Source organism: Larimichthys crocea, chromosome XIII (assembly GCF_000972845.2).
Source record: "Larimichthys crocea isolate SSNF chromosome XIII, L_crocea_2.0, whole genome shotgun sequence".
Taxonomy (NCBI): Eukaryota; Metazoa; Chordata; class Actinopteri; family Sciaenidae; genus Larimichthys; species Larimichthys crocea.
In genome coordinates, this window is record NC_040023.1 from 10,926,420 (window position 1) to 10,951,706 (window position 25,287).

At 42.7% G+C, this 25,287-nt stretch overlaps 3 protein-coding genes across 17 annotated transcripts in view; 2 read left to right on the forward strand and 1 right to left on the reverse strand.

Moving 5' to 3' along the window:
* Window positions 1-15,600, forward strand: part of pleca (plectin a) — an 84,877-nt gene extending 69,277 nt beyond the window's left edge. For all 14 annotated transcript variants that reach the window (XM_027286547.1, XM_027286548.1, XM_027286550.1 and 11 more), the window contains 10 exons: window positions 135-292; window positions 394-572; window positions 662-800; window positions 890-1,246; window positions 1,361-1,444; window positions 1,527-1,631; window positions 1,776-1,874; window positions 3,811-7,158; window positions 7,602-14,572; window positions 14,695-15,600. In XM_027286547.1, coding sequence (XP_027142348.1) covers window positions 135-292; window positions 394-572; window positions 662-800; window positions 890-1,246; window positions 1,361-1,444; window positions 1,527-1,631; window positions 1,776-1,874; window positions 3,811-7,158; window positions 7,602-13,787 — 10,655 coding nt within the window. In that variant the 3' untranslated portion in view covers window positions 13,788-14,572; window positions 14,695-15,600. The remainder of the gene's footprint in view (window positions 1-134; window positions 293-393; window positions 573-661; window positions 801-889; window positions 1,247-1,360; window positions 1,445-1,526; window positions 1,632-1,775; window positions 1,875-3,810; window positions 7,159-7,601; window positions 14,573-14,694) is intronic.
* Window positions 15,601-17,774: 2,174 nt separating this feature from the next.
* On the forward strand, window positions 17,775-19,416 carry LOC109138186 (doublesex- and mab-3-related transcription factor B1). Its single transcript, XM_019257741.2, has 3 exons — window positions 17,775-18,316; window positions 18,962-19,143; window positions 19,216-19,416. The coding sequence occupies exons 1-3, from the start codon at window positions 17,905-17,907 to the stop codon at window positions 19,351-19,353; spliced, it is 732 nt and encodes a 243-aa protein (XP_019113286.1). The 5' UTR covers window positions 17,775-17,904; the 3' UTR covers window positions 19,354-19,416.
* Window positions 19,417-19,954: 538 nt separating this feature from the next.
* Window positions 19,955-24,105, reverse strand: LOC113747296 (major histocompatibility complex class I-related gene protein-like). Of its 2 annotated transcripts, XM_027286672.1 has the most exons (6): window positions 23,745-24,105; window positions 22,746-23,012; window positions 21,948-22,226; window positions 21,539-21,841; window positions 20,827-20,934; window positions 19,955-20,678 (listed from the first exon to the last, which is right to left on the reverse strand). In XM_027286672.1, the coding sequence occupies exons 1-6, from the start codon at window positions 23,791-23,793 to the stop codon at window positions 20,659-20,661; spliced, it is 1,026 nt and encodes a 341-aa protein (XP_027142473.1). In that variant the 5' UTR covers window positions 23,794-24,105; the 3' UTR covers window positions 19,955-20,658. The 2 variants fall into 2 exon arrangements, with proteins under 2 accessions (XP_027142473.1, XP_027142474.1); XM_027286673.1 differs by lacking the exon at window positions 22,746-23,012 and having other exon boundaries at window positions 23,745-24,104.
* Window positions 24,106-25,287: the final 1,182 nt, after the last annotated feature.

Sequence of the window (25,287 nt, forward strand, 5' to 3'; positions counted from 1 at the left end):
CTAATTCTGTACCTTCACGAGAATGCCACGTTTCTATGCAGATGATCCTACACTCAATGCAAAGTGTGACCAACTACTTTGTCCAGAATTTGTCTTCTCTGAATAATTATATCTCCTTTTTTTTTACCAATCAGGAGAACAAGATGAGTCCATGTGCAAGACTTATCTGACGCAGATCAAGGACCTGCGTCTGAGGCTGGAGGGTTGCGAGAATCGAACCGTAACGCGCCTCCGACAGCCCGTGGACAAGGAGCCACTGAAGGCCTGCGCCCAGAAGACTGCAGAGCAGATGGTAACGAGGCACTAATACTCAGCAACGTCATTCAGACGTTCTGCAGCAGATGACTCGCAGCTGGTGACTTCACTAAACCATCTCCCTTTTTTCACCTACAGAAAGTCCAGACTGAGCTGGAGGGCTTGAAGAAGGACTTGAACACCATCACTGAGAAGACTGAGGAGGTTCTGGCATCTCCTCAGCAGTCCAGCTCCGCCCCGCTGCTGCGCTCCGAACTGGACCTCACTCTGAAGAAGATGGACCACGTCTACGGCCTGTCCTCCGTCTACCTGGACAAGTGAGGCTTTGTGACTCTTCGAGCGCCTCCTGATGAAATCCCAGCTGCTGTTTGTGTGTTTTATTAAGTGTGGATCTGTTTGATTTCAGGCTGAAGACCATCGATGTTGTGATCAGAAACACTAAAGACGCAGAGGATACGCTCAAGAATTATGAGACTCGTCTGCGTGATGTCAGCAAAGTGCCAGCTGAGGAGAAGGAGGTGGAGAACCATCGTGGTCAGCTGAAGGTACATCCACTCATCTACAGTCAGTGTTCATATTTGCTGTCTGCTGTGAATGAACCTGTCGATGATATCTTTGCTCTTTTGTCCGACAGTCGATGCAGGCTGAAGCTGAGGCCGACCAGGCGGTGTTTGACCGCCTGCAGGACGAGCTGAAGAGGGCGACGACCATCAACGACAAGATGACGAGGATCCACAGTGAGCGCGACGCCGACCTGGAGCATTACCGTCAGCTGGTCAACAGCCTCCTGGAGCGCTGGCAGGCCGTGTTCGCTCAGATCGACCTGAGGCAGCGCGAGCTCGACCTCCTCAGGCGCCACATGAAGTCCTACAACACGAGCTACGAGTGGCTCATCCACTGGCTCGGAGAAGCCAGGCAGAGGCAGGAGAAGATCCAAGCCGTGCCCATCGGCGACAGCAAGGCTCTCAGGGAGCAACTGGCAGAGGAGAAGGTAAAAGAGTGAAGTGAGCTGTGTGGGGTACAGGGAAGAAATGCTGTTACGCCCCCTGGTGGCCAGACTGATGATACTTCACAGTGTTAATATTGTTTTAATTTCTTTTCACAGAAACTCCTGGAAGAGATCGAGGAAAACAAAGACAGGATTGAAAGCTGCGAGAAAAACGCAAAGGCTTACATCGATTCAGTCAAGGTGTGCACTGACATGTCCAGCTTCCAGACAGACAGAAGTTTGTCTTCTGGCTTTATTTAACAAGATTTTCTTCTTTTTTTAGGACTACGAGTTCCAGATTTTGACTTACAGAGCCCTGCAGGATCCCATCGCGTCTCCTTTGAAGAAACCCAAAATGGAGTGTGCGTCTGATGATATCATTCAACAGGTAGGCTTCACGAGTTCATCACGCCTCACCTGAGCAGAGCAGAGACGTGCGTCAGACCAGTCTGGGCGTTTCTGTTACTGTGAATAAAAATGTGAGATGTTGATAGAAAATGTAAACTACTCCCTGCCACTGCGTATCTTACAGTATGTCACATTGAGAACCCGCTACAGTGAGCTGATGACTCTCACCAGCCAGTACATAAAGTTCATCACAGAGACGCAGCGCCGCCTGGAGGATGATGAGGTAATTACACCCAGCAGCAGGTTTGCAGCAGCAGGTTTCTGTCCAAAACCCACCAACTAACAAACAGTGACACCTTTACCTGTCAACTGATTCATGTATGGGAAATCATTTGTCATTTAAAAACTTCCGAAATGTTGGCACTCAAAATATAAAATACTGTTGAGTTTGATAGGACGGCGTGCAGTGGTGAAGCAAACTCTTTTATCCATCCTCACTACAGCATATGTCTCTCATTCCTCTACACTGTGTATTTAGTCGAGTCATGTCACATAGTCTGTACGTAAGACTTGGCTGCAGGCATCAGACCTGAATTCAGTCACATTTTCCAACTGCTTAACTGCTTCTCCCAACAATTCTTGATTTAGTATTTGCTTCTTTGTTTCCTCTTGAAATCACCCACACTTGTGATTTGAAGGCTTCAGTCTTGGCTAGCTGCCTTCTCAGATATATAATTTTTTACTTTCTCCCTTTTCTTCTTTTTTCTAACTTTCTCATGTGTTTGATCCGTTTGACCTGCTCGCCAGTGCTTTGTCATGACGAATATTAATCACGCGCTTAAGAGATGAATTAACCCCAAAGCACCAGGTATTTAAAAAACAAAAGACCCTCTCAGTTCTTGTCATTCTCTGTACATCAGACCCCTGTCTGCAGGGAAGGGAAGGGAAGGTTCAGGATTTCATTGGAGACCTTTCACAGTTGAGTCGGTTCATTGAGAACTGAGCGTCAGCTTCCTGTAAGCAGATTGTTAGTGTAAAAGACTTTTTGACAGGGCTGCAACTAATTATTCTTATTAATCTGCAGATTTTATTTTATTTTTTAAATAAGCAATGCTTTGCAGAGGCGAAGGTGACAGGGATACAAAGAAAAGCAAATCATCTTATTTAAGAAGCTCAAATCAGCAAAGGTTTGACATTTTTCACCATTTCTACTTTTAATTTGACTGAATCAATAAATCAATTATCAAAAAAAAGTTCCTAATCAACTAAATCAATGAATTCACTACTTGTTTCAGCTCTAAGCTTTTTTTTTTAAATGCAGGAAGCTGGTGCTGATTAACAGAAATGACTGTGCATCAGTGGAGCGTCATTAGAGATCAATGTGACAGGTTTCTAAAGTTTTGGACCTTCCTTTTAGGTGTCACTCACCTGTCCAATCGCCCATTCTTACTAAAAAGCAGAACTCATCTCGTGACGTTTGCTGTTGTCAGATTTAACGTTCCTCAGTCTTGGATTTACGTCTTGTCACTTCCACTTTAATCCAAGCTTACACGCTGTGTCTGCTGCATCACTCTGCTAAAGCTCCACGTCGACTCTGACTGTCGCTGTGATGCAATTCCATAAAATCATTTTCATTTCAACTTCTGGGCTGTCGAGGTCTTTTCCCACTGCGCTTAATATTTTGTGCATGTTGCTGCTAAATTTCTTCCCTGCCTATTTCTTTTTTACAAACAGCTGCTTTAATTTAAGAATGTAAAAAACAAAGACACGAATGTAACCCTCGATATGACACGGTGACTGAATTATGCATGCTCCTAGAAAGTATTCAGTATCACACTGCTATTGTAGTCCCACTACACACATGTAGTGTTGCATTATTATTATTACAGTACTGATTATAAACAATGGGATCAAACACAGATTATATAAGTAAAATACCGCAACTGCATGAGAGTAAAGTGTACTGTCGTGCTGTGTTGTGAAGTAAAGTGTCATTCTGTGTGCCATACATGAAATAAACATGACAAGCATTTCCCAATACAGTCTTTCCCCTCTAGTTAAGAGTCGTAGATTATTAGCGTAACATATTCTCATGTATTTACATTTTCATGTACCTACATGTTTTAGAACTTCTTTCATAATGAAGTTTTATGTTATAGTCTAACAACCTTTAATATTCTCCCGATTCCTTTACTCCCTCTTTGCTTCTACTAATACAGAAAGCTTCTGAAAAACTCAAAGAAGAGGAGAAGAGAAGGATGGCGGAGATCCAAGCCGAGTTAGACAAACAGAAACAGTTGGCCGAGGCTCACGCCAAGTCTGTGGCCAAGGCGGAACAAGAGGCCCAGGAGCTGAAGCTGAAGATGAAAGAAGAAGCCAGCAAGAGGCAAGACGTTGCAGTGGATGCTGAGAAACAAAAGCAAAACATCCAGCAGGAGCTGCATCATCTGAAGAGTTTGTCCGAGCAGGAGATCAAGTCCAAGAGTCAGCAGCTGGAAGAGGCGCTGATCTGTCGCACCAAAATCGAGGAGGAAATCCACATTATCAGGTTGCAGTTAGAGACGACAATCAAACAGAAGTCCACAGCTGAGAATGAGTTACAGGCGCTCAGAGACAAGGCCAGTGAGGCAGAGAAGCTCAGGAAAGCTGCTCAGGAGGAGGCGGAAAGGCTTCGCAAGCAGGTGACCGAAGAGACGCAGAAAAAGAAAAATGCAGAGGACGAGCTGAAACGTAAATCTGAGGCAGAAAAAGAGGCCGCCAAGCAGAAGCAGAAAGCGCTGGACGACCTGCAGAAATTCAAAATGCAAGCTGAGGAGGCAGAGAGGTGCATGAAACAGGCCGAGGAGGAGAAACTGAGGCAGATCAAGGTAGTAGAGGAGGTGGCACAAAAGTCTGCTGCCACACAGTTGCAAACCAAATCCATATTGTTCAGCGAAAAGGCAACAAAACTCGAGGAATCCCTGAAGAAAGAGCAGGGCACTGTCATGCAGCTGCAGGAGGAGGCCGAGAAACTCCGGAAACAACAAGAGGACGCTAACAAAGCCAGGGAGGAAGCAGAGAAAGAGCTTGAAATGTGGAGACAGAAAGCCAACGAGGCTCTTCGCTTGAGGCTACAAGCTGAAGAGGAGGCTCAGAAGAAGAGTCAGGCTCAGGAGGAAGCAGAGAGGCAGAAGGTTGAGGCGGAGCGTGACGCCAAGAAAAGGGCCAAAGCTGAAGATGCTGCTCTTAAACAGAAGGAGAATGCAGAGAAGGAGCTGGAAAAACAGAGGAAGTTTGCAGAACAAATTGCCCAGCAAAAGCTGTCTGCAGAACAGGAATGCATACGACTGAAGTCTGACTTTGAACATGCCGAACAGCAGCGCGGTCTCTTGGATAATGAGCTCCAACGTCTCAAAAATGAGGTGAATGCTGCTGCAAACCAGAGGAAGCAGCTGGAAGATGAGCTGGCTAAAGTAAGAAGTGAAATGGATGCTCTGCTGCAGATGAAGATTGAAGCTGAGAAGCAGACGCTGTCGAACACAGAAAAGAGCAAGCAGCTGCTCGAGTCCGAGGTGCTGAAAATGAAACAACTCGCCGAGGAGGCAACAAGACTGAGATCAGTCGCTGAAGAGGCGAAGAAGCAGAGGCAGATTGCGGAGGATGAGGCAGCTCGGCAGAGAGCCGAGGCTGAAAAAATACTTAAAGAGAAGCTGGCTGCCATCAATGAGGCGACTCGTCTGAAGACTGAAGCCGAGATCGCTCTGAAAGCAAAAGAAGCAGAAAACGAAAGACTGAAAAGAAAAGCTGAAGATGAAGCCTATCAGAGGAAACTGCTGGAGGATCAAGCTGCTCAGCATAAGCAAGACATCGAAGAGAAGATCACTCACCTGAAGAGCTCGTCTGATTCTGAGTTAGAGAGACAAAGAACGATAGTGGAAGAGACTGTGAGGCAAAAGAAGGTGGTCGAAGAAGAAATTCACATCATCAAGATCAACTTTCAGAAAGCATCAAAAGAAAAGTCAGATTTGGAGGTGGAATTAAAGAAACTGAAGGGTATCGCAGAGGAGACACAGAAGAGCAAACTCAAAGCCGAGGAAGAGGCTGAGAAACTGAAAAAGCTTGCTGCGGAGGAAGAGAAGAAGAGGAAGGAGTCTGAGGAGAAGGTGAAGAGGATTACAGCAGCAGAGGAAGAGGCAGCTCGACAATGCAAAGCCGCTCAGGAGGAAGTCGAACGCCTCAAAAAGAAAGCTGCTGAGGCCAATAAACAGAAAGAAAAGGCTGCAAAAGATGCGGAGAAGCAGGTCGTCCTGGCCAAAGAGGCAGCACAGAAATGCAGCGCAGCAGAGCAGAAGGCCCAAGATGTTCTCACCAAGAATAAAGAAGACACACTTGCTCAAGAAAAGCTGAAAGAGGAGTTTGAAAATGCTAAGAAACTTGCACAAGAAGCCGAGAAAGCCAAAGAGAAAGCAGAGAAAGAGGCCGCTCTGCTCCGCCTGAAAGCGGAGGAGGCCGAAAAACTGAAAAAATCAGCAGAGGATGAAGCTGCCAAACAGGCCAAAGCTCAAAAAGATGCAGAGAGACTGAGGAAAGAAGCCGAGGAGGAGGCCTCCAAGCGAGCGGCGGCTGAGGCGGCAGCTCTGAAGCAGAAAAAGCAGGCTGACAGCGAGATGGCCAAGCACAAAAAAGAAGCAGAGCAAGCACTTAAGCAGAAGTCTCAGGTTGAGAAGGAACTTTCAGTGGTTAAACTGCAGCTGGATGAGACTGATAAGCAGAAAGCTTTGTTGGATGGGGAACTTCAGCGAGTCAAAGGTGAAGTAAATGATGCTGTCAAGCAAAAGGCACAGGTGGAGGATGAACTGTCCAAAGTTAAGATCCAGATGGACGAGCTCCTGAAGCTTAAGCTTAGAATTGAGGAAGAAAACCGTTGCCTCATGCAGAAAGACAAAGATAATACACAGAAATTACTCGCAGAGGAAGCAGAGAAAATGAAGAGCCTGGCAGAAGATGCTGCCAGACTTAGCGTGGAAGCTGAGGAAGCAGCCAGGCAGCGACACATTGCTGAGTCTGACCTAGCTGAACAGAGGTCACTTTCAGAGAAAATGCTAAAGGAGAAAATGCAGGCCATCCAAGAGGCGACAAAACTGAAAGCTGAGGCAGAGGAGCTTCAGAAACAGAAGAACCAGGCACAGGAAAAGGCTAAAAAACTACTAGAGGACAAACAACAGATCCAGCAGCGCCTTGATAAGGAGACAGAGGACTTCCAAAAATCATTAGAGGCTGAGCGAAAGCGGCAGCTCGAAGTTTCAGCTGAAGCGGAGAAACTAAAACTGAGGGTGAAAGAGCTCAGTGACGCTCAGGCAAAGGCTGAAAAGGAGGCTAAGAAATTCAAGAAACAAGCCGACGAAGCAAAAACGCGTCTTCAAGAAACAGAAAAACAAACGACAGAAACCGTCGTGCAAAAGTTGGAGACGCAGAGGCTACAGAGCACCAGAGAGGCTGATGACTTGAAGCAAGCCATCGCCGAGCTCGAAAAAGAGAAGGAGAAGCTGAAGAAAGAGGCGGAGGACCTGCAGAAAAAATCCAAAGAGGTATTTTTCACATGTATTAACTTAGTCAATTTACACAACCCTTGCAATTAACACAATCCTGTTCACACTAACTACAGTATTTGTGGAAGCACATGTCACATTTCATGTAAATTGCAGAGACCTAAAGTAACATCCAGCAATTTATATGAATGTCATTCAAAACACAATGCTGCAGACTTAAAAAGATCACCAGTTAAAACAATGAAGACCTTTTTGGGAAATACTCTCATTGCCAAGAGTTAGATGAAAAGATCGATATGAACCTTCATTTAAACACTTTATAGTGTGTTTACAGATATGAGAGTGGGATTAATCTTACCTAACTCTTGGCAAGAAAGTGTATTACCAAAACTCTTCATCCTTCGGGTTTCATGCAATGACGATGAATGATGTTTCACTGAAATGTTACTAATTTCTCTCCCTAATTTCTTTTCCCCAAATAGATGGCAAGTGCTCAAAAAGAACAGATTGAGCAACAGAAAGCCATTCTTCAGCAGTCGTTCCTCACAGAGAAGGAGCTGCTGTTGAAAAGAGAAAAGGCTGTCGAAGACGAGAAAAAGAAGCTTCAGAATCAGTTTGATAATGAAGTGAACAAGGCCAAAGCTCTCAAAGATGAACAAGAACGGCAGTGGAAGCTAATGGAAGAGGAGAAGAAGAAACTTCAGGCCATTATGGATGAAGCTCTGAAGAAACAAAAGGAAGCTGAAGCAGAGATGAGTAACAAGCAGAAAGAAATGGAAGTGCTGGAAAAGAAAAGGCTCGAACAAGAGAAACTCCTGGGAGAGGAAAACAAAAAGCTCAGAGAGAAACTTCAGACTCTTGAGACTGCATCCAAACAGGCTGCATCCAAAACGAAGGAAACTGAAGTCCAGACTGATGAGGTACCTGAGGAGCAGTTAGTTGCCATGACAATGGTGGGAACAACAAAGAAAGTTTTCAATGGCTCTGTTGAAGTGGACGCAGCGAAGAAAGGTGAAGCCTCACCTCTAGCATTTGATGGAATTAGAGAGAAAGTTCCTGCTGCAAGGCTTCACGAGATTGGTGTCCTGACCAAGAAAGAATTTGACAAATTGAAAAAGGGAAAAGCCTCTGTGCAAGAACTCGCAAAGACTGATAAAATGAAGTCATGTCTTAAGGGTCAGAACAGCATCGGAGGCGTCTTGACTCCATCCAAAGAGAAAATGAGTGTCTATCAGGCTATGACGGAGAACAAGATTACTCCTAACACTGCCACAATGCTCCTGGAAGCGCAAGCAGCTTCTGGTTACATTGTAGATCCAGTGAAAAACAAACTTCTCTCTGTAGACGAGGCTGTTAAAGATGCGTTAATAGGTCCTGAGCTTCATGACAAGATGCTTTCTGCAGAGCGAGCAGCCACTGGCTTCAAAGATCCCTATACTGGAGCCAAAATCTCTCTCTTTGAGGCCATGAAGAAGGGACTTATTGAAAAGGAGCAGGCCACCAAATTCCTAGATGTACAGCTTGCAACAGGTGGCATCATTGACCCTATCAATAGTCATAGAGCCCCACTTCAGACGGCCTACAAGCAGGGTCAGTTTGATGCAGACATGAACAAGCAGCTCACTGACCCCAGTGATGATTGCAAGCTATTCATTGATCCCAGCACTCAAGAACAGCTCACTTACAAACAGTTACTGGAGAGATGCACAAAGGATGCAGAGACAGGGCTGCTGATCTTACCAGTGACAGAGCAAGCTGCTCAAACTGAGAGAACATACACAGATCTGGAGGCTAAAGAAATGCTCAGTAAATCAACCGTTAATGTGCCTTTTGGAAAGTTCAAAGGCAAAACTGTCACCATTTGGGAAGTCATCAACTCAGAATACTTCACCGTAGAGCAAAGAAGGGAACTGATTCGCCAGTACAAGACTGGCAAGATCACAGTTGAGAAGATTATTAAAATTGTCATCACTGTTGTTGAAGACAAGGAGAAAAATAATGAAAATGTGTTTAATGGTTTGAAGGCTCCAGTCCCTGCCAGTGAACTGTTAGAGTCTAAAGTCATAAACAAAGACTTATTCAACAAGTTGAGTAATGGCAAGATAACAGTTAAAGAGATCTCTGAGATGGAGGCTGTGAAAAAAGCACTGCAAGGAACACCGAGCATTGCTGGACTGTTGAACGAACCAACCAAGGAGAAAATGCCTTTCTATCAAGCTATGAAGAAAGAGTTACTTTCACCAGAAACTGTGGTGAACCTTCTTGAAGCACAAGCAGCAACAGGGTTTGTAATCGATCCTGTCAAAAATGAGAGGGTCTCTGTTGATGAAGCTGTTAAGTCGGGTCTTGTGGGACCAGAACTGCATGAACGACTTCTGTCAGCAGAGAGAGCTGTCACTGGCTACAAAGATCCATATACAGGGAAGAAGGTGTCTCTGTTTGAAGCCATGAACAAAGGCCTTATAAAGAAAGACCATGGCATTCGTCTGCTTGAGGCACAACTCTCAACAGGTGGAATTATTGACCCTATTAAAAGCTATCGCATCCCTCATGAGGTTGCCTGCAAGCGTGGATATTTTGATGAGGAAGTCAGCAAGACATTGAACAAAAACACTGATGAAACAAAGGTCTTTTATGATCCTAACTCACAAGAGGATTCAACCTATGCTCAGCTGTTGAATACATGTGTCACAGACAAAGAAACTGGACTTCCATTGCTTCCTCTTTCAAAGAAGGCTGCAAAGCCAAAAGAGGAGAAACAGATTACAGAGGCTAAGACTAAAGAGACATTGAACCAGACAACTATGGAGCTGGAGTATGGTCCTTTCAAAGGAAGAAAAGTCACAATTTGGGAGATAATCCACTCTGAATACATCACTGAGGAGCAAAGAATAATGCTGATCCGCCAGTACAGAATGGGGCAGGTGACGATTGAAAAGTTGATAAGGATTGTAGTAACAATGGTTGAGGAAAAAGACGATGAAACAAAGGAAGAAGCCTGTTTTGAGGGCCTTAGGGCACCTGTCACTGCACGATCTTTGCTTGATTCCAACATCATTGATAATGCTACATTTGACCAACTCCAACAGGGTAAAAAGACACCTAAAGAAGTTAGTGAAACTGATAAGGTACGCAAGTACTTACGGGGCACAGACCGCATTGATGGTATCACTATGGAAGATTCAAATGAGAAGTTAAGCATTTATCAAGCAATGAAAAAGAATGTTTTGCAACAAAATACTGGGCTTGCCCTACTTGAGGCCCAAGCTGGAACTGGTTTCATAACTGATCCAGTCAAAAATCTGAAATACTCTGTGGATGATGCTGTGAAGGAGGGAGTTGTTGGCCCAGAGGTTCATGAAAAACTTCTATCAGCTGAAAAGGCTGTGACAGGATACAAAGATCCATATACAGGCAATAAGATTTCTCTATTCCAAGCCATGAAGAAAGAGCTTATTCTGAGAGAGCATGCTATTCCTCTCCTGGAGGCTCAGTTTACTACAGGAGGAATCATTGATCCAGTCAGCAGCCATCGTGTTCCCAACGATGTGGCCATTCAGCGTGGCTATCTCAGTAAACAAATGTCCAAGTCCTTCAATGAACCCTCAGGCGACGTTAAAGGCTTCACTGATCCCAACACCAATGAAAGTGTTACTTACAAGCAATTGGTGGAGAAGTGTGTAAGAGATCCCAACGCTGGTCTGTGCTACCTGCCTCTGTCAAAGGTTGAAGCTCCAGCTCCTGTTGAGAAATCTTATCAGTACACAGAGGAGCAAGCCCAAACCGATCTAGCTAACACTCAAATTGAGATCCCTCACAAGAATTTTGCAGGAAAAACCATGACCATTTGGGAAGTGATGAACTCAAATATGCTTCCAGAAGAGGAGAGATGGCGCCTCATGGAGCAGTTTCGCTTGGGCCAAATCACAAAGGATAGAATGTTAATCATCATCATTGAAATCATTGAACAAAGGGAGACTCTAAAGTCAGAGCAGAGCATGTCATGCGATGTGATCAGAAGAAGAATTACTATTGAGGAGCTATACAGTGCTCGAATTATTGACTTGCACACATACAACCTCTTGAAACAAGAGAAGATGACTATTCGTGAGGTAATGGAAATGCCATCAGTAAAACAATACCTCTTTGGTACTGGTTGCATTGCTGGAATCATGTCAGACAATCCTCCAAAGATCAGCATTTACCAGGCTATGAAGAATGGACAGATTAAGCCTGAAGTTGCTCTGAATCTCCTTGAAGCCCAAGCAGCAACAGGATTCATGATTGATCCAGTGAAAGATGAACTTCTGACAGTTGATGAAGCTGTACGTAAGGGGCTTGTGGGCCCTGAACTTCATGACAAACTTCTCTCTGCTGAAAGAGCAGTTACAGGTTACAAGGATCCATACAGTGGAAAAGTGATTTCTCTCTTCCAGGCAATGAAAAAAGACCTTGTTCCTGAGGATTATGCCTTGAGGCTTTTGGAGGCCCAGAATGCTACTGGCGGCTTAATGGATCCTGAATATTACTTCCGTCTTCCCACAGATGTTGCCATGCAGCGTGGATTCATCAACAATGAGACACTTGACAGACTAACTGAGCCTACTGCGGATGTGCGAGGTTACATTGATCCAACAACTGATGAAAAACAGTCCTATGCTCAGCTACTGAAAAGATGCAGAGTTGATAAAGAAAGCGGTTTGCGGCTACTTTCACTGGCAGATAGAAGTCTCCTCTTCAAGGGTCTCAGAAAGCAAATCACTGTGGATGAGCTGCTTCGTTCACAGATTATCGACCAAAAGACGTACAATGAACTCACTGAGGGTATCCTCACAGTGGAGGAGGTCAGCAGAGAGGTGAAGAAATACCTTGAGGGAACTAGCTGTATTGCAGGTGTGTATGTAGAATCTAGTAAAGACCGTCTGTCTATTTACCAAGCAATGAAGAAGAACATGATCAGACCAGGTACTGCCTTTGAGCTCCTTGAGGCTCAAGCTGCCACAGGATATGTAATTGACCCCATTAAGAACCTAAAGCTAAACGTCACTGAAGCTGTTAAGATGGGTGTTGTTGGCCCAGAGTTTAAAGATAAACTGCACTCAGCTGAACGAGCTGTCACAGGCTACAAGGACCCTTATTCTGGCAAAGTCATCTCTCTATTCCAGGCTATGAAGAAAGGCCTCATTCTGAAAGACCATGGCATTCGTTTGCTAGAGGCTCAAATTGCCACTGGTGGAATCATTGATCCACAGGAGAGTCATCGCTTGCCAGTTGAAACAGCATATGAACGTGGCCTCTTTGACCAGGAAATGAATGAAATCCTCACTGACCCATCTGATGACACCAAGGGCTTCTTTGACCCAAACACTGAGGAAAATCTCACATACCTGCAGCTGATGGAGAGATGTATGATAGACCCAGAAACAGGCCTTGCTCTTTTGCTGCTGAAAGAAAAGAAGCGTGAGAGAAAGACATCATCCAAGTCTTCTGTTCGCAAACGTAGGGTCGTCATTGTTGATCCAGAGACAGGCAAAGAGATGTCTGTGTATGAGGCATACCAGAAAGGGCTCATTGACCACCAGACCTATCTCGAGCTTGCGGAGCAGGAGTGTGAATGGGAGGAAATTACCATCACCTCATCTGATGGAGTTGTGAAATCCATGATCATTGACAGAAGGTCTGGTCGGCAGTATGACATTGATGATGCAATCACAAAGGGGCTGATTGATAAGTCAGCTCTGGATCAGTACCGTTCAGGAACTCTGTCCATCACAGAGTTTGCAGACATGCTGTCTGGAAACATGAGCGGCGTTAGATCACGTTCATCCTCCTTTGGCTCCTCTTCCTCTTACTCCAGTCCCATACCTTCAATAAAAGCACCTGCAACCACATGGAACGACCCAACTGAGGAAACTGGCCCTGTGGCCGGAATCTTAGACACAGAAACTCTGGAGAAGGTGTCTGTCACAGAAGCAATACACAGAAACCTTGTGGACAATATAACAGGTCAAAGGTTGCTGGAAGCTCAGGCCTGTACAGGAGGTATTATCGACCCAAATACTGGAGAGAAATTCACTGTTGCAGATGCAATGAACAAAGGGCTTGTGGATAAAATCATGGTGGATCGCATCAGTCTAGCCCAGAAGGCATGCAATGGATTTGAAGATCCCAGAACCAAAACCAAAATGTCAGCAGCACAAGCTCTAAAGAAAGGCTGGCTCTACTATGAGGCCGGACAGCGCTTCCTTGAGGTCCAGTATCTCACTGGTGGATTAATCGAACCCGATGTTACCAGCAGAGTCTCTATAGATGAGGCTGTGAAGAAAGGCACCTTAGATGCACGCACTGCGCAGAAGTTACGAGATGTTAGTGCATACTCAAAATACCTCACATGCCCCAAAACCAAGCTTAAAATCTCTTACAAGGATGCCATGGAAAGAAGCATGATAGAGGAGGGGAGTGGTCTGCGACTACTGGAAGCATCATCCCAATCAAGCAAAGGCCTCTACAGTCCCTATAGCATGAGTGGGTCAGGCTCCGCTACTGGCTCCCGGTCTGGCTCAAGAAGTGGTTCCAGAAGAGGCAGCTTTGATGCCACAGGATCAACTTTCACAACAACCTTCTCTTCAACTTCCTACAGTTCACCAAGCTATGGCCGCAGATACTGATGAGTTTAAAAGTTTTCTAAGGGAAGGATACACTATAACCCAGTGTTCACCTGATGCCTAATTCTCAGTGGAATAAGGACTACCTTTATTCTGCTCTGCATGTGGTTGTTACAGGACTTTAAATATTTAATTTTATACAAGTTGGATAATTTCGTTTATTGTATATGTTACATTTACTTTTACTTATGTTTATGATATCTTATCAGACCTTTGATCAATATACTGTAAGCAGCATAATTATGCAAGAGCTGTTTATTATTTCCAATATCTAGCGTAAAAGTATATATGATATTTTTGGGGTTTTTAAAGTTTAATATCATAATTATATTGTTCCAGACAATATTTTGTTTATTACAGTTACAATCGTTAAGGAGAACCAAATTGGGTGTGCAAACAAAAATCTCTGTACATGTGTATATTTCTGAATACAAAAAAGTCAACTAAAGAAAGCTATAAATGCCACTCTGCAGAGCAGAATAAGGAGTCTCCCAAACAGGAATAAACGCTAAGAATGTCTGCTTCAAGAATGCCAAGCTTCAAGATCTTTTCTCCCCTGGGCTACACTGCCACATATACTCTGCCAATATCTGCTGCATACCCAATCATCTGTCATAAACCTTGGAGTTACAGGAACATGCTAACCTTATGGACTGAACCTCAAACCCACAAAAGGATTATGTAGCCTATTATGACCATTAACACCATCTGACAGCTCTGGACTTTACACATTCAACCTCAAGACCATGCATACATGCAAGTCCCTGCTTTTCTGGACACTTTAAAAGGTAAAAGGATCAACATTTAATCACTTTGCAATTTATTGAAATTTCTTAGTACGTTTGTCTCATTTTGTGTCTGTGACGTACTAAAGTCTGATGCTCTTGTTCTGTGTTTTTTTCCTTTTCAGATATTATCTTCACAGTTCATGTCTCCAGCTCTTTGCTCAGACGTCTTCCAGAGACCAGTGGCATTAATTTGGACTGTGACCTTCACTGTAATCAATTTTATGCAACAGTACAGAAAAACACTAGCTCACGCAATGTTTGATCGGATTCTTTTAATGGTGGACGGAACTTGCATCTAATCTAGAACTCATTTAACGGCCTAAACCATGCTTTGTAAGTGCCTGCAAAATACTCTTAAACACTTATAAGGGATGTTGAGTATTATAAGATGGTGCAGTGGTTACACTGTTAATTGACTGATGCATGACTTTAAGTGCAATGCTACCCATAATGGTATGATTTACTGTGTTATCAGGTAACCGTTTTTACAGTCCAGTTACAGTATGTCAAAATCTAATCTACTCTTTAGACTAACAGTTATTTTGGGTGTCAGAAAGGATTGAAAATGATTTACATTATTTTTTAAATATTTTCTCTTCCCAGCCAAGTAATGTAATGTATGTACTGTATATTGATGATTATGTAGTGCACTTGCAAAAAGCCATTAATTAACATTTCTTTGAGAAAGATCTTCAAGCTTTGCCACCAGACTCAGTATTTGTATTTTCCACCACATATACTTGTTTTGATTTTAATTCTCCTTTGTAAAGCAACACATTCAATATTATTTTATTTTCGTACTCTATATTTCTGCTTTGCATGATTTACTAACATTTAAAAGGTGCAAAAAATGAAATATATATGTATCCATTAACCCATTTCTTTTATTATTACATTTCAAAAGGTTTGAAGGATGTATTTTAATGAGGGTTGTCAAGCCTTGGTTAAAATGGTGTATTTATAATAAAATGGTGACAAGGAATTTTATTGTAACACCTTATGCTATGTAAATAAACGTGGAAATGAAATGTTTTCTCTCAAGTTCATTATTTAAAATTTGAGCATTGAAGGGCCCATCTATGCATTAGTTCATCATCTACAAAGATGCTACCTTCAAGGTTTATTTAGTGTTTTGTTTTGCAGCACACAAACAGTGCTTTTGTGGGACTATCTCCCTCAGATTAATGTTGGTAAAGGTAATAGCGGAGTGTTGTTGAGCTCGTTTGGGAGAAATTGTGACTGTAAAAGTTGTTCGATAATTAGGTTAGCTTTGTTTGCTTCTGGGTCTGGGTTGGGTTTAGTTTAGCACTAATTACATTGAGGATTAGATCCACTAGTCCTCCACCCGGCCCCATCACCACATGTTAGCAGGGGTGCCTCCAAAAAATTTTCATAGGGGTAGCCAGATGGGGCCACTTAAATTCTTGGGGTGGAACACCAAAACTAAAAGCCATCATTTCAGGATTTATTATACTGTTGTAGTATACAGGCTACTAGAAAAAATCATAAATACTTAATCCTTAAAAAGACACATACAGCTTAATTTTAAGGTGTACATTTATTGTAATCAAAACAATTGCAAGCAAGCAACAAGCGAGCACAGAAACACTCAACAAGAATTTCCCAGCAGGGATCAACAGTCTCCTGTCCCCTATAGGTTCTAGAGAAGGTTTCAGCTGTGGCTGCTTGGGCTGCTCTGCTCTTGACTGGGAGATATCTGTGATGAAACAAGAGGCAGCATCAGTTACTCTGACATTAAAATAATAATAATGATAGTAATAATAATACTTAGCCCCTCTCCATGGTAATTATCAATTATAGCTATAATAACAGCCTATAGGCATTTCTATTCAGACTAGTCAAACCGAACTACCAATAAACATGAATCAAAAAGCTTTAAGTGATTATGTCATGATTTGTAATTTAATGGAAACACACTATAAACATACATTTCTCCAGATGACGTTTCTATCTGGCCTAGCCATCAGATTCTTTATTAGGGCCACACAGTCATAAATTCACCTGTTGGTCCAGGAACAGGTGGAACACCTGCTTTTGGTGCTGGTCTGCTGTTTGCTGAGGCTCTTCCTCGTCACTGTGCTCTCTGACTGATGCTGCTCTGTCTGTTCCTCTCCTCCATCCTCCTCTTTCTCCTCCTCACTAAGCCTCTGCTGCTCCCACTGTGCTCACTTTCTTCTTAAAATAAGAAGAGATTCCTGTGGACTTTCTCGTCATTGTCTGCAAACTGACATAACATGTACAAGCAGCAGCTAACGTTAGCTACGTAACCCAGTTCCAAAAGTCAGAAAATAAGGTGTGGAGTAAAGGAGTGGAGTAGAAGTACAAGTGCTATATCAAAACACTGACTTGAGTAGAAGTTGAAGTGTTCTTTAAACACCATACTTAAGTGAAAGTACAAAAGTATTCAAAATGTTTAGTACTTAAGTATTGCAAGTAGAAGTATGTAAAAAAAATTGCTACTTAAGTACTGAAAGTACAAGTATAAGTACTGTTGTTTATATTATTTCAAAAAAAATTTAAAGGCACAACTTCTAATGTTACAGTGTTACAATGTTCATGGTAGAGTTCTGTGATTTCCCATGGTCTGCGAATGCGTCTGAATGAATGCGAGAGCAGGTGAGAGTGCGCACCTGGGTGCACGGCGCACGAGCGAGGTTGATGTGACACCGGGTCTGTTCTGTTGGTTTTATGGCGTGGTTCTGGCCGACAGTCACCGAGTCCTGTAACTAAACTTTCAGCAATAAATGCAGGTTTGTTGAATAACGCCTCGTCATTCATCACGTGTCCGGCTGGACGCTACAATAGTAACGAGTAACGATTCAGCACATGAAAAATGTATCGGAGTAAAAGTATTAAATTCATCAAAAATATGTAGTGCAATGAAAAAAATAATACTCCAAAAAAGTACAGATACTGCATTTTAGTACTTAAGTACAGTACTTAAGTGGTTCCACTTCGTTACTGTACATCTCTGCTGACGATAGAATCCATGTGACTGGAGAGTGGGGTGGCCAGCAGGTTTGTAGGGGGGGCCCTGGCCACCCCCTGGTGGCGCCCCTGCATGTCAGGCAGGGCCCTGGTGCCTCCAGCTGCCTGCAGGTAAACAGGCATGACACCCCACACTACACGCCGGGTCTGAATCTGCACAGCAACAACACCTAAAGTTTAATGAGCCATCAGCTCCTGATTGGTCTCCCATTATTTTCCATGGGCCAATAATGTCAGGCCTGAAAAATGATTTTTTACACAAAGTTCAGACCGGGTCATAAAGTTCCCACAGATGTGAGAAGTCATCAAAGAACCAGGCTGACATGTCGTTATCAAAGCAGCCCCGGGAGCTGAAGTGCAGCCGCTGCCGACACCATGGCATCATCGTGCCGCAGAAGGGCCACACCAAGTCCTGCCCGTTCCTGAGCTGCGACTGCTGGAAGTGCTACCTCATCACGCAGCGGAGCCGGATCGCGGCCCTCCAGCGGACCCTGAAGAAAGCCCAGACCGAGATCCAGAGCAAAGAGCAGCCGGCGGCTGAGGGGCCGGATGGAGCCGCCCGTCAGTTAGCCGCATCTGGACTTCGACGTCCCGCACCGTCGGGAGGAGGAGGAGGGGGGCGCTCCGCCGCCTGGTGCCTTCCTCTGGATCTCCGGAGCAGACCGGCCGCGGGAGGTGCGAGTAAGGCCGGTTATGACACCGGAAAGGTGGAGGAGGCGACATGGACAGCGTATAGTAAGTCTACTTCATGTCTGTAACTTTACGTTACATTTGTAAAATACCGTTACAGTGTGTGAGGGAGGCGCGAGGCGAGTTTTTTAAATACTAACGGTCGGGGTGACGTCATGAATGGCCTCGTGTGGGACACCTGCGGCTCGTGCGGCAGCTGGCACAAGGACACGTGATGTCTATGAGGAGAGTGGCGCGAAAACTGAAAATGTTTTTTTTTTTATTTTGTATTTTTTTTATTACTTTTATGTTTTTAAAAAAACATGAATCGTGAATCACATTTAAATCACATCAGTGTGATAAATAAAACTTTTATAATTATTATTATTATTATAAAAATGATATTACAGCATAACAAATAACATTTTATAACAAAAATACAACAATAAAATTAACAGTAATATGTCATCTGACTAAATGATTGTTAAGAGCTGGAAAAAAAAATTAATCAGCATTGTTCAAATATTCTGGCTACATTTTATTTAATGTGATCATTTGCTGCTTTTCTTGCTCATAAATCATATTTGATCAAATATTTTTTGTGTTTTGAACTATTATTAAATATAGATTAGATATTTATTATTGATAAACAGTTGGCAAAAATAATGAATGAATTAATATAACCCAGTAATGTATTCTCTTTCCTTCCAGATGACGTTGCCCCTCTGCCGGTCATTCACCTGATGTCAGCTCATTGCCCCAGCGGTTGCGTGCCGTGTCCACACTTCATGCCGCCCAGGCCTGCCGGTGATCTCTGTGGACCCCGACTGGTCCCCCACTTTCAGTCCGCTGCTCTGCATTACCCGCCTGCACCACAGCCCGGACCTCGTGCTGTAAGTGACTGTGAATACCAACGTCTTGGAAAATAAACTGCTATAACACACGTGTTCTGCTTAATGTTTCAGGAGTGCAGACACGTGTTCTTCAGCCTTCAGCCGCCACCTCTCCCAGACGCCTTCCAGAGGGAAGTGGAGCTGAAATCAAAGCAGCCACAGCTTCCTATGTGCAAACGCACAGGGAAGGACATAGTGGAGCTGGATTAGAGCCGAGGGACAGATTCTAAGAACTGAGCTTGTTCCTGTTTTCAATGCACATTTTCATTCATTTCTTCTTTTAAGGATGCAGTTTTCTTAGTCCTGTTCATGCTGCTGGAAGTCTAGTTTCAGAATTACTAAAGAATTCAAAGTTACTGCAACTATCCAACACTGTTAAGTGTCTTTAATTTTAAAAAGTTCACTATACTTATACCATATTTTGTTTGCACTGTTTGTTTACGATAAAATAAACGTTCATCTTTTCATGTCTGTGTTTCTTCTTTTTTCAACAGATTATTAACAGACTATCAGGATTTTATTTTTTTAAGAAATACTACTACATTCATTTATTTTACTATTTGATTAGTCGACCGTTTAATTACCAATCTAACTACTAAACTTACTATTTTATGTCTTAGTAACATTTCTGATATATCATGTTAAAAAAGCCTCAATGATAAAGCACTACATTGGATACAATAATGACTACTGCTGTAGCTCAGCCTGTGAGTGAATATTCTAATTTATCACAATTAAAATACTGACAAAAGAAAGAGGTCGCGTTAAAGAACAAAAAGAACTGAACTTTGAATTCATTTAAACTCACTGAGGCTGCTGTTAGTTTGTAATAACGTCCACCAGAGGGAGAGCTTTATTCATTTACAGCATCTTTCATAGGAACATGCAGCCCCAAAATGATAATAAATAAATCAAATGTTGTAATAAATAAAATAAAAGTTTAATAACCTATATCAATTGTGCAAGACAATAAAAAAACATTAAAATGTTAAAAGTGAATTAAAGTCTATCAGGTGAATAAACAATGGATGAGAAATATCAGAGAAAATGGACAGCATTAAACATTTAAGATCTTTCATCCTGTGATGCATCAATATTTACACAGGGCATGCAGTTTTTAAAAACATACACAGAGCAGCATAGAAAAATCAAAAACAAACAGGATATATAGTATATCATATCACAATTAGCACAAAGGCTTTCTCCATCTGTAGTCCTCATCTGATCTTCACCGTTCGCCTGTCAAGACGTGCAGTTAATTAATACGTTTAAAACATAATTAATACAGAGTGCAATGATTTGCAAATCCTTTTTGACCAATATTAATTTAAATACAGTATCAGTGTCAGTAGTGTCCATGTTTAAACTGATACACTTTATTAATCCTTCTAAATAAAAAATTTAATTTTTACATTTTTGGAATTGAGCTTTTAGTAAAAGTCTTTCTCGTATCAGTGTCCACATTATGCAGCACATTTTATGTTGAACAGGATATACGTTGCTCGTCCACATTACTCAGTTGGCAGGATGAAACCCTGAAAAAAACAAAAAACAAACTGGGCTTCAGTACCACAAATAAATGGACTGACACATAGGAACTACCACACAAAACTTGGAGGACAAGACTATTACAGGTAATTATTCTGAATTTATTGGTAAAATAAAAACATCTTTGTGCCTCACCATTATTGTTTCTTCTCCACATGAGGAGTCCAGTGATGCCGGCTGACAGGAGCAGTAGTCCGACAGTGACTCCAACAACAGAACCAGGAGTGAACCCTGAGGTAGAACCTGGAACCCAAACAGAACATTCACACACTTCAGGATCATTCACTTCATTATGACTTATTATCAAGTCATGCTGTAATGGATTTAAGTGGTTGCATTTATTCACTGGCAGACTATCAAACACTTCTCAGAGTAAACATCAGCAAGCAGTGCGGCATGACGGACAGGATGTAAACTAAGACACTCATCACAGGGGACATGAACTCCTAAACACTATATCCTGGTATCCTACTTATTCCGGAGAGTTGTGACTAAAAGGTTGGGAACCACTGCTCTAAATGTAGTTGAAGTTGCACAGGATTTGGTTGTGTCAAATAAGCCACACCTCAGAACGTGTCATACCCAGTCATGCTGTAGACAAATAACATCTCAGAAACTTTGTTTCAGGAAGTGGACATGTGGCTTACAGTTTAAAACACCAACCACAAGCCACAACATCCCGAGTCTGCTGTGTCTTTCTCTCTCTCATTTCCTGTCTTTGCAACGCTGTCAACACATATTTAAAAAGGAAGTCTTTTGAAGTTTTCTTTAATAGAAATCTACTGTGCATTTTTGAGATATCATGCTAGGTATAAACAAATATCCAAGACCATGATCACATGCTTACCCCAGTTGGTCCTGATCTCTGCTTTGTCCAGTCTGGTGACGATGTCGTCCTCTACACCAGAGAGATGAAACACACAGTCGAACCTCCTCCAGTCTTCAGGTGTGACTGATGAAAGGTTCAGGTCGACGCTCATCTGGAAGGTTCCATCATGGTTGGGGAGGATCTCTCCGTGCTCCACGTCCTCATGAAACTCCTCTCCATCTTTCCTCCAGAACATCATGGCTCTGTCAGGGTAGAAACCTGTAGCATGGCAGGTGACTGGAGAGGAGGGAGTCTTCTGGAGGAGAGACACTGAGGGAAGCTCTGCAGAAGCAGATTGTTTATTTTTTTATTGAAATGTTAATGTGCATTAGAAACAGAAAAGACACATTAATGTTGGGGTCATGTACATCAGGTCATGTGATTCTACCTCTTCTCTGCAGAAAGCTCTTCCCATAGTGCACATACTTCTTCAGCCAATCAGGGCATTTGTAGATGTAGTAATTTTTATTGTAATCTAATCTAGATTTTTCAGTATCCCATCTCAGCTTGGTGATGAAAGCCTGTGGTTTCGGAGCGATCCACGTCAATGTCTGCAGGTCCAATGATATGAAGTCTTCTCCATCATAACCATATTGATTAAAACCTTGAACCTCTCCAGTCTCATCATCCCACTCACAGCCGTTCATCCTTTGTAAAATGTGGACACCTGAGACAGAGACAGAGACAGAGACAGAGACTGGAATTAAACTGGGGTCTGTGAGTGGACGCATTGTTTTTAAGCAAGCCATATAAATTGAAATTCCACAATTTAGCAGAATCACTATGGTAATATTACCCTGTCAAAGCCACTACGGCTGCAGAGGATCGGCTAAGGTACAACAAGGAAGATGATGCTGAGAACTCTTTATCAAAGAATTCCAGAACTACTGCCCTACGCTAATGTCGGGTTGGCAACAACTACAACACTGACTCCAAATTCAAAGCTATTGATACTGCAAAGCAAGTACTGCAAATTGATATTGTGGTTTTAGGTGGCAAATGTTTGCTTGCTTGCTAACTCAGATGAATTGAAGTAAATCAGCCACACAAATTAACTTTCTATGTGGGTTTTGCATGTTCTCTTCTGCATGGGTTCGCTCCTGCCTCTAATAAGGATAAGCTGTTAAAAAAAGCTCTTTGTTAAAAGAATAAGTCAACTATGAACTTAAACACAAACATACTGTACCTCCAGTTTGGTTTAAGCGTTGCTTCAAGCCCTCAATGTTGGCTCTGAAGACCTGCTGATTACCTAAACACTTGAGAGCATACCACTCCAGGTGTTGTGGGTCATCTTGTATGAATTTTCTCATCCAGTCCTGTTTGGGTTCTGCTGTCTTGATGTTGCTGTCACAATAACCCAACTGAACGTCATTAACCACCGCAGCACCCACAAACTCTGGGAAGTTTGGGAGTCCAGAAGTTGCAGTGAGGAAATATTTCAGGGAGTGTTTCACTGTCGAACAAAGAAGGTTTTCAGCTTTCCAACTGCAGTTCTATGAATTATTTTGGAGGGATGCTGATTTATTAATTATTTCTCCAAAAAGAATTTTAGAATCTGTTCAATCATAATGGTCTAAAAAGAAAAGATACCGTATAGAGCCATTCATATTAGCCAACTAATATTTAAATTTAATGCATTCATGAATTTTGTAATAGGCACAATGAGCAGCACACATAACATCATTCTGTTATTGAGCTTCTCTCTTGCAATTTGTATGGGTGTAATTATTGTTAGTGGAAACTGTGTTAAAAATGTATGTTATGTTATATTATATAACATAATATATTTATATTATTTAATTCTAACATATCAAAATATGAACAGTAGTATTGGAGGACAGTATATCCTCTCCAGGAAAAAGACAAAATTGTATTTGTAGAAATTCTAAAATCTTGTAGAAACAGTCATGGCTGGTTGCCTTATTTTTTTGCAACCTTGATCATGGTCATTATCATATTTCACTCTAAACTAAAGCTTTTTAACTAAAGCATGTGTCTTACAGTGCTCTGTCTTGTATATAAAATAATCATACAATAACAATATTTATGTTATGGTAATGTCAGATTAACATTAGATCATTGTAGACTTTAAGAAAGTTAAAGTGAAACTTTCCTGTGTTACGTCACTACACAGGACGGTGGTCAAAACAAGAAGCGATAACAACAGTGAGAGATGTGGTCTTACCTGCAGATGCAAAGTGACAGAAGAGGAGCAAGACAAATAATGTCCTCATCTTTGCTTTGGTCAGTGTGCCTCGAGCTCAGAAGTTTGAGTCAGCTGTTTTGCATCAAGTGGCAGCCTGAAGTGATGCCAATGAGGAAGTGTTAAAAAGTGCACTTCCTCAAACGATAACTTGAGACACAACAAGTCACTCTCCCTAAACCCCTATGTAAAAATGTCCTGCAGATGGTAGTCTCTATAGCAGGGGTCACTAACAGGCGGACTGCGGTCCGGGTACGGACCCAGAAGCTGTCTCATACGGACCCGGACCTACAGCCCAAACAGAGGGTTACGATTTAAAATCTGACGGAGCGCTTCTATTTTAACCGGCGCAGCTTTTATAGTCTTTACGGTAGTCGGTTTGTGGATGGGAAAACGCACAGGCCAATTGCATACGAGTTAAGCCATCCCACGTGACACCACTCAGCCAGTAAAATCTGTGCATTCTAGGCGGGAAACATTATGAAGTTGCAGAGCAGTTAGATGAGAGACACGAAAAGACGGAAGAAAGAAAAAGAGACATAAACCACGGGAGAGACACGGAGGAGCGAGACCGAGAAAGTTGAGGAAAAAGACGAGTGAGACAGAGAAAGGGAGAGACACGGAGGTCGGAGGAGTGAGACAGAGAAAGGGAGAGACACGGAGGTCGGAGGAGTGAGACCGAGAAAGGGAGAGACACGGAGGAGTGAGACAGAGAAAGGGAGAGAAAAATGAGGGAAAATGGCGCAAAGCAAATGGCTCTTAACAAAAAAAGAAAACAGCTTTTAATCCAGAATGGACAGACTCCTTTCTGTTCATACTTCGACAGGGAGCACTAAACCAGTGTGTCTCATATGCGCAGAAACTGTGGCACTTTGTTAAAAGTGCCAATGTGAAACTCCATTATGAGCAGGGGTGCACATAACTGGTACGCTGGTACGCATGCGCAGCCAAAATAACGAATGCGTAATGTCACTTGTGTTACTGAGCGCCTTTGCGTAGCCCACTTGACCGATTGTCTCATATCTTACACATGTTGCTCGTCAACTACTAAAAAACAACAGACATTAAGCAGCTTCTTTGGCGTTTCCCCGCCTACAAAAAAACACCAACCGGAGCCAGAGCCGAAGAAAATACTTTTTTCGGAAAAGTGGCTTCGAGATGTGCAGTGGCTAGAAGCTAACGGGGAACGCACTGAAATGTGGTGCAAGATTTGCCGCTCACATCCACACCTAGCAGATAAAACAGGTGCGTTTTATAAAGGCTCAAAGAATTTCAACCATCCTTTATTTGACAAACATGAAAAGAGCAAGGAGCATACGAATGTGGGGCAAGCCATTAGGACAGTGGGAGCGACACAGAGGAGGACAGTGGGGGCGACACGGAGGACAGTGAGGAGGATGGCACTTTTTAAGACCACGCTACATAATGAGTGAGTACCAAACTTCATCTCCTGGTACTCACCTGAGTAACTCACTGAAAAAGTTATGTGCACCCCTGATTATGAGACAAAACATAAACTATTTGA

What these genes read in the sequence shown, in the direction of transcription:
- LOC109138186 (XM_019257741.2), top strand. Translation starts at nt 17,905, where the DNA reads ATGTCGTTATCAAAGCAGCCCCGGGAGCTGAAGTGCAGCCGCTGCCGA. An exon ending in GGCGACATGGACAGCGTATA is followed by an intron (nt 18,317 to 18,961) that starts GTAAGTCTACTT and finishes CTTTCCTTCCAG; the next exon opens with ATGACGTTGCCCCTCTGCCG. An exon ending in CACAGCCCGGACCTCGTGCT is followed by an intron (nt 19,144 to 19,215) that starts GTAAGTGACTGT and finishes TTAATGTTTCAG; the next exon opens with GAGTGCAGACACGTGTTCTT.
- LOC113747296 (XM_027286672.1), bottom strand. Translation starts at nt 23,793, where the DNA reads ATGAGGACATTATTTGTCTTGCTCCTCTTCTGTCACTTTGCATCTGCA. An exon ending in CTGTCACTTTGCATCTGCAG is followed by an intron (nt 23,013 to 23,744) that starts GTAAGACCACAT and finishes TTTGTTCGACAG; the next exon opens with TGAAACACTCCCTGAAATAT. An exon ending in GAGCTTTCTGCAGAGAAGAG is followed by an intron (nt 21,842 to 21,947) that starts GTAGAATCACAT and finishes CTGCTTCTGCAG; the next exon opens with AGCTTCCCTCAGTGTCTCTC.